Source organism: Theropithecus gelada, chromosome 4, assembly GCF_003255815.1.
Source record: "Theropithecus gelada isolate Dixy chromosome 4, Tgel_1.0, whole genome shotgun sequence".
Classification (NCBI taxonomy): domain Eukaryota; kingdom Metazoa; phylum Chordata; class Mammalia; order Primates; family Cercopithecidae; genus Theropithecus; species Theropithecus gelada.
Window position 1 is genome coordinate 150,932,183 of NC_037671.1, and position 10,979 is coordinate 150,943,161.

General features: G+C 35.9%; 1 protein-coding gene across 3 annotated transcripts; it reads left to right on the forward strand.

Moving 5' to 3' along the window:
* The first annotated feature begins 580 nt into the window (after positions 1–580).
* CENPW (centromere protein W) lies at positions 581–10,349 on the forward strand. 3 transcript variants are annotated; one of them, XM_025383098.1, is made up of 3 exons: positions 581–1,467; positions 7,158–7,271; positions 9,399–10,349. In XM_025383098.1, exons 1-3 carry the CDS (start codon positions 1,300–1,302, stop codon positions 9,423–9,425), a joined length of 309 nt encoding a protein of 102 aa, XP_025238883.1. In that variant the 5' UTR covers positions 581–1,299; the 3' UTR covers positions 9,426–10,349. The 3 variants fall into 3 exon arrangements, with proteins under 3 accessions (XP_025238883.1, XP_025238885.1, XP_025238884.1); XM_025383100.1 differs by having other exon boundaries at positions 581–1,422; positions 7,198–7,271; XM_025383099.1 differs by having other exon boundaries at positions 581–1,422; positions 9,399–9,543.
* Positions 10,350–10,979: the final 630 nt, after the last annotated feature.

The following is a 10,979-nucleotide window of genomic DNA, read 5'->3' on the forward strand; positions in this document are numbered from 1 at the left end:
GCATAGAGTGGGGTGGCAGGGCTGTGGGGGTGTGGTGAGAGGAACTGGAAAAGATAGGACAGTAGTCCCAGTAGCATCGAAGAATTGTTGGAGGGAGTAAGTTCAAAAGATAGAAGATACGGTTGAAGAGAGACAACTAAATTGAAAGTGGCAGATCAAACCGAAGGTAAGGTATTTAGTAATGACACCACCTAGGGTATGACCACAGGCGTGAATAACTCAAGGGTGTAGGAGAAGATGATCGGCAGAGAGGAGGTCTTAGAAATGGGAGGTCAGATAGCAGAATGATCATTTGTGTGGGTGAGATCACAATAATATAATATTGAGATCTCAATAGAGATAGTATTAGAGATAATTATAATTAAAATGACAGCGGATCTCAAAGATTGGTCCGCAGACTAGCAAATGCCAATGTCCCTGACTTGTTAGAATTGCAAATTTTTGAGTATCCCCTAGATCTAGTGAATGAGAAACTCTGGGAGCCGGGCCCGGCAAAGAGTAGTTTAACAAGTCCCCTAGGTGATTTTGATGCACATTAAGGTTTGATAACTATTAATACTTCTATAGTAGGACAGATGATAGATAAATTAACAGCTTGAAGAAGTAACAAAAAGTTCAATAAGTTAGCATTGAACTACACCTGAAAGTTGTTGCAAGGTTAAGTGAGAGGAACCTTAAAATTAAAGGGAGCAGCATTTGTAAAGAAAAGCTAGAATCATGAAAAGACCTAAGGTAAGATCAAATGAAATTATGTAGAAGTGTAAAATTCTTAACTGTTAGTATCTGAAAATCATGCATTCCTTGCTAGGAAGGCATTGCATTGGTGCTTTAGGAATCCTGATAAAACGTCACAAACTTCTGTTCATTAGTATTAGGGACAGAATAGAGTGAGTACTTGAAGAACTGCCTTGGCCTACCAATCTATCTCTCCACAACTTCCAATCATCTCTAGGGAACCTAGCAGAAATAGTTTCACAGAGCAAAAGTTATAATACAGAATGTGATGAAAGGAGGAGGCCGACTCTTAATGACGTCAGGTATTCCCGGGACCCGCCCACCGTGGGCGTTTTCCACCTACAGCCAGGCGCCTCCGGGGGCGGGGCTTGCTCAGGGTTAACGTCACTACTGAGCGACGGGCGCGTTCCGTTGGCGGTGGATTCGAAAGTTCTGACCCGGGTTTCTCTGCCTGAAGAAGCGTAAGAGGGACCGGATTGTTATCGCTGGCCCAGTGTCCCCGGAGTTTGTGTGCGATACAGAGAGCACCTCGGAAGCTGAGGCAGCTGGTACTTGACGGAGAGGATGGCGCTGTCGACCATAGTCTCCCAGAAGCAGATAAAGCGGAAGGCTCCCCGTGGCTTTCTAAAGCGAGTCTTCAGGCGACAGAAGCCTCAACTTCGTCTGGAGAAAAGTGGTGACTTACTGGTGAGATTCCATCCCTTCTCGGGCTGGGAATGGGGCACGGGAGAGGTAAGGGCAGTAACCTCCAGCCTTTGTTTTTCCGCCCCGAGCCAATTTATAGCTCTTTCAGGCCCATGTTTAAGGCAGTTCCAGCAATGACAGGTTACGTATGCCCTACCCTGGCATGTGAGTTCATATTCCTGGAGCTCAGTTGTACCGGGCCGCGCCGAAACGTAAATATCTGGATCTTCGTAAAGGGAGGCTCTTAGTCACGTGAGCTTAACGTACAGTTACTGCTTACAGTTTTTAAATATTGCTGTTTAGGGACACAATCTGGCACCGTGATTAATGTACTTGCAAAGGGTATGAAAGATTCACCCTTTAAAAAATAGATTTTGGAATTCAGTCTGTGCCATTTTTATTTAGCTGTTGTAAAAGGCATTGCTCACATGCCTTTTAAGGGCCTCCCTTCTTGTCTCCCTCCCTTGCCTCCCTCCGTCTCTCCTCTACGCATTTAACCAAACATGTTGCCCTATTTCCTCTAGGTTAGGGTGCTTACTAAAGGACCCTGATGGGAAAGTTTATTTGTAGGAATAATGCTCTCAACTGTTAATTCATTTTGCTAGACAAATAATAGAACACCTAGTCAGTTTTTAAGCTAGACTACTAAAGCCTGCTTATCTGACTCATAATACCTGAAGCATAATATTCTAATAAGAAGCCACAATCAACCCACTGTATAATAATGTTTCTGTCTTGAAATAAATTCAGTTTGTGTGTTGAATGCTTGGAACACATATTCCTCTGGCACAATGAACGCTGTTTCTCTAGGTTTAAACCACAGGAGGCATGTTCGGTATCTTGTCCTTGGCTCTTTGAGTAAAGGAGCCATTACAAATGGACACATAATTTCCAGGAGATCAAGGTACAGAATTGTGGATAATAAGAGCATACTGCATGAATAGTCTTGGGAATGCATCATCCTAGCTGTTCTTAAACGACATTGGTTTTTCTACCTCCTCTTTACTCTTACTTCCCGGAGTTCTCCACTGCTACCGTATCTGTTTCTTCCTTTTTGCTAAACTGCTATAGAATTATCACCACTTTTCTCCATATTTGGTCTCTGAAGCCAAAACACAACAAAAACACATTTTCCCCCAGAAAAGTATTACTTCAATCTTCTGCCCTTCTTTTTTGTTACTTTCTTAAATCCTGTGAGAAGAGGCAATACAGGCTGTCTTGTGCTTCGACCCCAATTAACTACCCCATGCTGGTGATAGAGGTGGCACAAATGAACGGAATTAAAATAAAATTCACTTGCAAAACATTTTTACGTAGTATATTATGGAGCTTTCACTGGGGCTTCTAAATGGAGGGAGAGGAAATGTACCTGATCAAAGATATCCAGGAGACTACCAACTGGTGCAAATTGCTTAGTCGAAATTTCTCAAGTAGTTAGCATCCTCCCACATCTACCCCTTTCTTCCTCTGAAGAACCCATGGACAGAGGAGCTCCATAGTGCGGTGGGATCCAAGTGGCATGGGAAAGTGGGTGAGTTGAAATTTCAAGCGGTTGCATTGATGGGGTATAGAATGTTCTTTTGGTCACTAGCTTTTCCCAGGTAGTATGCTCGTCGTCTTTGGCTTTCATTAAACAGTTCCCCTTCACTGTCTGGTATATGGCATGGTTTATAGCTTTCTGCTCACCTTTGACACTTCATAATCTTACCCAGTTCAATGAGTTATCAGAAAGTTCAATGAGTTAGCATTAAACTACACCTGAAAGTTATTCCAAGGTTAAGTGAGAGGAACCTTAAAATTAAAGGGAGCAGCATTTGTAAAGAAAAGCTAGAATCATGAAAAGACCTAAGGTAAGATCAAATGAGATTATGTGGAAGTGTAATTCACTTGCATCCCACATCATCCACAAAGTTTTCTGTAGTTAAGGCAGTTAGTTTTGATCGGTTCTTTTTTCTGAACTTGGACAGCAGTAAGAGTATACATCATACAATTGAGCTGCTGGGACTTAACACTGTTGTCTAGGAGTTTCATATGTTGATGCCTCCTAGTGCGGTATGCAGCTTCTTGAGGAGAGTGAGTAGCTCCTTTTTTGTCTCCCATTATCTTTAACACAAAATTAATCTACTTTTATGCTGCATTTGTACATGATGTTTCTTTTGCTTGAAGAAGTCTTCCCTCTACTTGGCAACCTACAATTTTTTCAAAATCCAGTTCATATGTTACTTCAGTGAAGCTTTCCTTAATGTCCTTAGAAAGGATCAATCTTATCCTTCTTTCCATCATCTGTTGTCACACATTTGCCTTTTTCTTTATGGGTTTGATTATCCTACTAGTCTGGGAACTTGAATTTGGAAATTTTTGTATTCCTGGTGTTTTGCATAATAGCTTCAACATTCTGAGTCTACAATTAATTTTGTAAATGCAACTGTATGTGGATTGATGTTATTTCTAGCATTTTATTTATAATTTCTTTGTATTATTTTATCATTCTTCACTAGCTTTTTGTTATTTTGTTTGTTTTATGCCTTATTTGATTGTTTAGCCCCAGGGATGATACTAGGGAGAGAGTTAACATGTTAAATGTAAAGAAATGCTGTGCAAATATCTGGGTGCTTATAGTTCATGTAAAATTCAAAAGTGCTATGACAAAGGGAGGAGGAAGTCAGACTGGCCCAGTCTTTCTGTCAACTGAGACTGTAATAAGTATTTCTTTATAAATTTTCCTTTGATTTATTTTTAAGCAAGCGGATTTTTAAAAGTAACTTACTGATGGAATAGCTTACCTTTTTCAAGTTAGAATGCCTAGCTAATACCCTAAAACTAGCTTTTGTTCTGACCATTTTAATATAAACCTTAGTGCATTGGAGTAAGGTTGCTTGAAAGCATATAGGTTACTTGAAAAAATTTCTGTGAGATCTGAAAAAGTAATACTAATTTGTCTCAGTATCTGTATTAGGGTTCGCTAGAGGGACAGAACTAATAGGATAGATGTATATATGAAGTGGAGTTTATTAAGGAGTATTGACTCACACAGTCACAAGGTGAAGTCCCACAATAGGCCATCTGCAAGCTGAGGAGCAAGGAAGCCAGTTCCAGTCCCAGTCCCAAAACCTCAAAAGTAGGGAAGCCAACAATGCAGCCTTCACTCTGTGGCTGAAGGCCCTAGAGCCACTGGTAAATAAGTGGTGTAAGTCCAAGAGTCCAAAAGCTGAAGAACTTGTAGTCTGATGTTCAAAGGCAGGAAGCATCCAGCACGGGAGAAAGATGAAGGCTGGAAGACTCAGCAAGTCAAGTACTTTCACATTCTTCTGCCTGCTTTATTCTAGCCATGCTGGCAGCTGATTAGATGGTGCCCACCCAGATTGAGGGTGGGTCTGCCCAGTCCACGGACTCCAATATTATTTTCCTTTGGCAACACCCTTACAGACACACCCAGGAACAATACTTTTCATCCTTCAGTCAAGTTGACACTCAGTATTAACCATCACAATATCCATGGCTCATGACCATGAAGAGGAAAGGGTATTCCATCTAGGTTAGTGAATTAAGTCTTAAGACAGTGTGGTTTAATCAAATCTGATTTTTTAAAAAACTTTTTTTTGCCTTATTGTGGTGGGGTCTTCATGCAATAATAATTATTAGCTACCTACTATGTATTAAAAAATATGTTAAGGGACACTGGGGATAGAGTGTTGAAAAGGCTAGGCATAATTCGTGTCCTTAGAGTACACTGAGGAAGACAGCTAAGTGAGAAATTACAGCATGATGTAGTCTATGCAGTGATAGGAAGTTCAGAGTGCTGTGGATCAATATAACCTTACATCTTGGGGGAAGCTGGACTTTTCAGAGAAGTCTATAAACAAGTAGGATGCCTAGAGGCAAGGTTGCATTTGAATTCTCAAAGAAATTCAAAAGGCCTAGTGTAGAACTGGAAGCTTAGAACAGTGAGAGGTGAAACTAGAACCCCAGTCAAGTGGGATTTAGTGTTAAGGAATTTGGAATTTATGCTGAGGGTATCTGGAAGCTATTTACCTTTAGAAGTACAAAGTATAGATTAACAAATGAAATTGTGCCATATTATGGGGTGTTTTTGCTACCAAAATAAATGGGCTATCATTGAAAGTTTAAAAAATAATTGGCACAGTATAATGTAAATAATTGGTATTGGGTTGCTTTACCTCGGAGTTCTTGTGAGAATCAAAGAAGATAGTGCATCAAAAATGTACCAAAAGAGTATCCACCTTTTATAGATTGTTCATCTTGTTTAAATTCCCAAGCCTCTCTTTTCTCCACATATCACTAGAACATTATTAAACACCTATATAACAATCTATTAAAGATTTCTGCGTTATAGAAAGCATTAAAACACCATATTACTAGTTATTTAACATTTGATGAACTGTGGGAGAGTGTTCAGTACACAAGATAGTGAATATTAAGTATTGTGTATAAATTGTTCTTCTAACTGCAAAGATCACTTGCCATGATGTAAATAACAAAATAAATCATGTTAAAGACACTATCTAATTGGATCTAAGTTGGTAGTGCCCTCAGGTACCTGGCAGAAGCAAAGGATGGGGAAGATATGTCCAATAATATAAATAAGAGTACTACATATGATCCTAGATTGGAGACTGAGATACAACTTTAGCTCACTTCACATTGTCTTCTGCTTGGATTACATGTACTTTAACTTTTTTCCAAAGAATGTGCTTGTAGATTAGGACTTTTGTTGCTTTGGATGGTGATTTTGAGTAAAATACTTAACAAAATGTTATTTTATATGACATATCAGCACTTGTTTATACATATATGTAATCAGATAATATTGATATATTATCTGATGATGAGTACATATGTTTTGCTTATGTAGAGCTTGTTTCTGTAAGAATGTACAAGAAAGTGTCAGCAGTCGTTGATTGGGGGATGAGATGGGGAATAGACTTATTTTTTGATAGTCTATCCTTTTATAAACTTTGTTGTTTTATATTTTTAAAATAATTATAGACTCAAAAGAAGGTGCAAAAATAGTACACAGTTTCCATGTATCCTTTACCCAGCTTTCCACAGTTCTCATATCTTACATAACTATAGTTTTTTTATAGACTTTTAAATTTTTCAGTCTGCTTATATTACCTACTTTAAATAATTTTTTAAAAGAGGCTTGAAGATTATTAATAGTAAGTATGGTTATTTTATGATAGTTGTTGGATGACAAATAACTTGACCTTTGTGCATACACTTTTCAATTTAGCAGACTTAAACAATTTCAACTATTAACATGTTTTTAAACAAATATTTCAAATTAAATATATCTGTTTAAAAATCTTTGACCTCAGATTGTAGAATAATAACCTAAAATGTAGTTGTTGGTATGTTTTGATTTAAAAATTTCTGGAAATTTTAAATTATGTTATAAATTAAAATCCATTTGGAATCAGAAGCAGGAATATTTGTTACTAAGTGAATCTTACATACATTTTGATATGTAATGATGCTTTACAAAATGGCCTTTGGTCTGCCTTGCATAGCTTGTTTTATGTATTGCAGTGACCAAGTCTCTCTGCAGGGAATCTAAGAGGGACTGAATTCTATGTAATTTTAAATAGACTTAATTTACTTAATCACAATGGTAAATAGTATAACAATACATTTTGAGATAATTAATTTTTAAAAATCATTATTTCAGTGCATCAGTATTTGAACTTAAAAATCCACTTGGATTTTCTGTTTTAAAGGTCCATCTGAACTGCTTACTGTTTGTTCATCGATTAGCAGAAGAGTCCAGGACAAACGCTTGTGAGAGTAAGTGTAGAGTCATTAACAAGGAGCATGTACTGGCTGCAGCAAAGGTAAAATCCAGATTTCTCTTCTTGAGCAAGAATTAAACTTCAAAATTACCACTCGTTTCATCACCTCTCCCTGATTTGTATACCTTACTCAGCTTTGTTGATTGAGTCAATATTTGGCCTTTTATGAGTTAATTATTTTAATTAAGGAGTTAGATTTCCTCCATACGTATATTATTGATTTCCAATGGTAATATTAATGGCCACTGCTTTAGAGGAAACATTCATGTTCCTACAGACTGCTAATCTGTAGACGGAGAAGATATATCACCTTGAAATTTATCAAAACTTACTTTCTTCTTGATCGTTTAAAATTATCCTAATTACCTCATTGTATTAGTCCATTTTCACACTGCTATAAAGAAATACCCAAGACTGGGTTATTTATGAAGGAAAGAGAATTCACTCATTAGCAGAAGAACAGCATGGGGGAAACCACCCCCACGATCCAATCACTTCCCTTTCTCGACATGAAGGGATTACAATTCGAGATGAGATTTTGGTGGGGACACAAAGCCAAACCATATCACTATTTGATTTCTTTTAACTTTGTTTTGGCAGAGGTTGCAGTGTGCCGAGATGGCACCATTGCACCCTAGCCTGGGCAACAAGAGCAAAAGTGCGTCTCAAAAAAAAAAGAAAAAAAATATATACAAGTAGAGATGATTGCTTTTTCCTGTTATTTTTATGTAATGTTAAGAATATGTTGTCTACGGCGCAGTTTTCCAGATATGTTCCTGAAAATGTTATTTCCAAATGATGTTAATCAAGGCCCTACCTTAAACGCTTCTGTGGTCAAATAAGTGTAGATAACCTGGCATACTGTACTTCCTTGATTAGTCACAGTATTATTGTAGAACTTGTTTCTATAAGAATATATAAGAGACTGGCAACCACAATTGACTGGGGATGATAGAGGAGAGAAACTTATTTTTGACAGTCTACCTTTTTGTAGACGTTTTTGTTTTAAATTTATTTTAAAATAAGAAGGCACAAAAAATAGTTTAGAGTTCCCATGTACCCTGTGTCCAGTTTCTCATAATCCTAATGTCTTATATAACTATAGTTTTATAAAGTTATGAAAGGCCAAGAGAGAAATACAGCAGTAAGGAAACCTGTTGAACTCCGTTTAGTATTTTGTAAGCTTATTTGAGTACATAATATACTCAGCATTTTGTAAATTCATTTGACTATTCAAACTTTCTTTTGAAGTACACATGATATTTTCTTGTAGAACAGAGAAGTACTAACCTAGACAGAGATTTATTTGATGGTCTTGTGGAAGTCTAGAAGTGTGCATGTCTTGGCATTTTCTAGGGATTTTAAATTATCTTGCAATTATAAACATTTCGACAAATTTCTAGACTGTTAAAGTCAATGTAAATATTTTTCTGCAGGAAAAACAAGGCTTAAGATATTGAAGAATATACATGTATTTTTTAAATTTAGGATTTGTATTAATAAACTGTAGGTTTATTTACTTAAAATCGTAGATAAGTTTTTTTTTTTTAAAAAAAACAGATATTCTGACTAATGCTGTCAGTCTTTTTACAACTAAAAATCTCCTTTTTTTAAAAATTTGTACCACAGACTATATATTTTAAAAATAATCTACTTAACAAGTTGTTCAGCATAAGATGACTAGTTTTAGTCTCAAATGATTATAATTCCAGTCCAAATATAATAAATTTAATGTTGCAGTGGATTTGTCCTACTTTATAGTTGTGAAATGTCTGATTTATAATAGACTTTTTGAGTTTTAGAATATTGTTTAACTCCTTAACTGGTATTATGTAACTCCTAATTTAGATAACTAAATTGTATAAAAATTTCAAGTTCGAAACCATTAATCTGAACACTTTTGGCTTACAGTGGAAGAAATTAACATCAAGAGGTAACTAATAAAGCCAGGTTTTTAGAATCTAGGCATGTTTCATATTCATTGAGATAAGACTATTTTTAGAGAAATCTAAGACTATAAGACAAAAGATTCCCTAATCATCTTCCAAATTCGGTTTTATAAAGTCAGCCTTGCATACTATGCACCCAGGACTATTTAACTTTTTGTTAAGGAATGATGTTTTGTTTTTCATAGATATTATATTAATCTTATTTTTTCCCCTCTTACAGGTAATTCTAAAGAAGAGCAGAGGTTAGAAGTCAAAGAACATATTCTTGAAAGTTATTATGATGCCTTCTTTTGGGCGGTAACAGATCATAAAGACTTTTTTACACATCAATTAATTTGGGATTATTAAATATTGGCTATAAGTGATGTGTGTGTTCGTATTTTTTTTCTGGCATGAAATATCTCAAGTAAATGCATAGGACTATTTAACTCTTTTATGGAAATTACTATTATTTTTATTTTAAATGTCCTCTAGTTCAGTTTGCTTTTGTTTTGTTGCTATTACAAATATTTTATGTATCAAAAATGAAATCTTAACTATATTAAACACTTTAAAAATGTACTTCTTAGAATTACGTTTATATATTTAGATTTAGCCACAGTTAACTATGGAATTTAATCTCTGAAGAAAGACAAATGCAGTCAAATCTAGGTGCACTTTCAATATTTTAACTTTTAATTAATTAATTAAATTAATTTGCAAAGCAAAGCAATCTACTTTTACATTATGCCAGTAGTAATGTTATAATTTCTCAACTGGACAATGATAAACATCAGGTAGGATTTTCAAAACCTCTCTTCCTCCCAAAATCAAAATAATAGAAATTATGGAGCAAATGACTTATTTTCTTCAGGTCTCATGGATTTAATAGATAATTTTTTCCCCTAAATAAGATAATTTAGAAATTTATTGTATATCATCAAATAGTTATTACTTTTAACTTGTTATTTAGAAATAATTATAGATTTCAACATGTAGTTGCAAAGATAGTACAGAGAAGTCCCATGTACGGTACACCCAGTTCCCCCAGTGGTTACATCCTACGTGACTATAGTATAATATCAAAACCAGGAATTTCATATAGGTACAGTGTACGTGTGGTTCTGTTGCCATTTTATGGTGTAGATTTGTTTAACCACTACTGTAATTAGAAATGTTTCATTACCAAAAAGATCTCTTTGTGCTATCCTTTTACAATTACACCTTCTTTAAAATGTGTCCTACCCTAGCACCATTCCTAAACCCTGGCAACCATGAACTCTTCTCCGTCTATAGTCTATACTTTTGTCATTTTGAGAATATCATATGAATGGAATCATACAGGAAGTGACCTTTGGGCATTGGATTTTTTTCTTAAGTTGTTACATGTATCAGTAGTTTGTTCCATTTTATTACTGAGTAGTATTCTGTAGTATGGAAGTACCACAGTTTGCATAACCATTCACTTAAATTGAGGGGCATTTTGGTTACTTACAGTTTTGGTTATTACAAATTGTTGTGAAGGGTCATCTGCAGGATTTTATATGGACATAAATTTTAATTTCCCTGGGAGAAATGCCTGGGAGTTTTATTCTGAGTTCATGGTAAGTATAGGCCTCGTTTTTATTTATTTTTATTTTTTTAAGAGACTGGATCTTGCTGTGTCGCTTAATCTGGAGTGCGGTGGGGTGATCATAACTCATTGCAGTCTCAAACTCCTGGCCTCAAGTTATCCTCCTGCTTTAGCCTCCCGAGTAGCAGGGATCACAGGTGCAACTTGCTGTGCTCAGTTGGCTCAGGTTTAATTTTTTAAAAAGAAATG

Excerpts from the sequence above, each read along its gene's own strand:
- CENPW (XM_025383098.1), top strand. The coding sequence starts at position 1,300 with ATGGCGCTGTCGACCATAGTCTCCCAGAAGCAGATAAAGCGGAAGGCT. Across the intron at positions 1,468-7,157 it reads GGGAATGGGGCACGGGAGAG|GTCCATCTGAACTGCTTACT; the intron begins GTAAGGGCAGTA and ends TCTGTTTTAAAG. Across the intron at positions 7,272-9,398 it reads ATGTACTGGCTGCAGCAAAG|GTAATTCTAAAGAAGAGCAG; the intron begins GTAAAATCCAGA and ends CCCCTCTTACAG.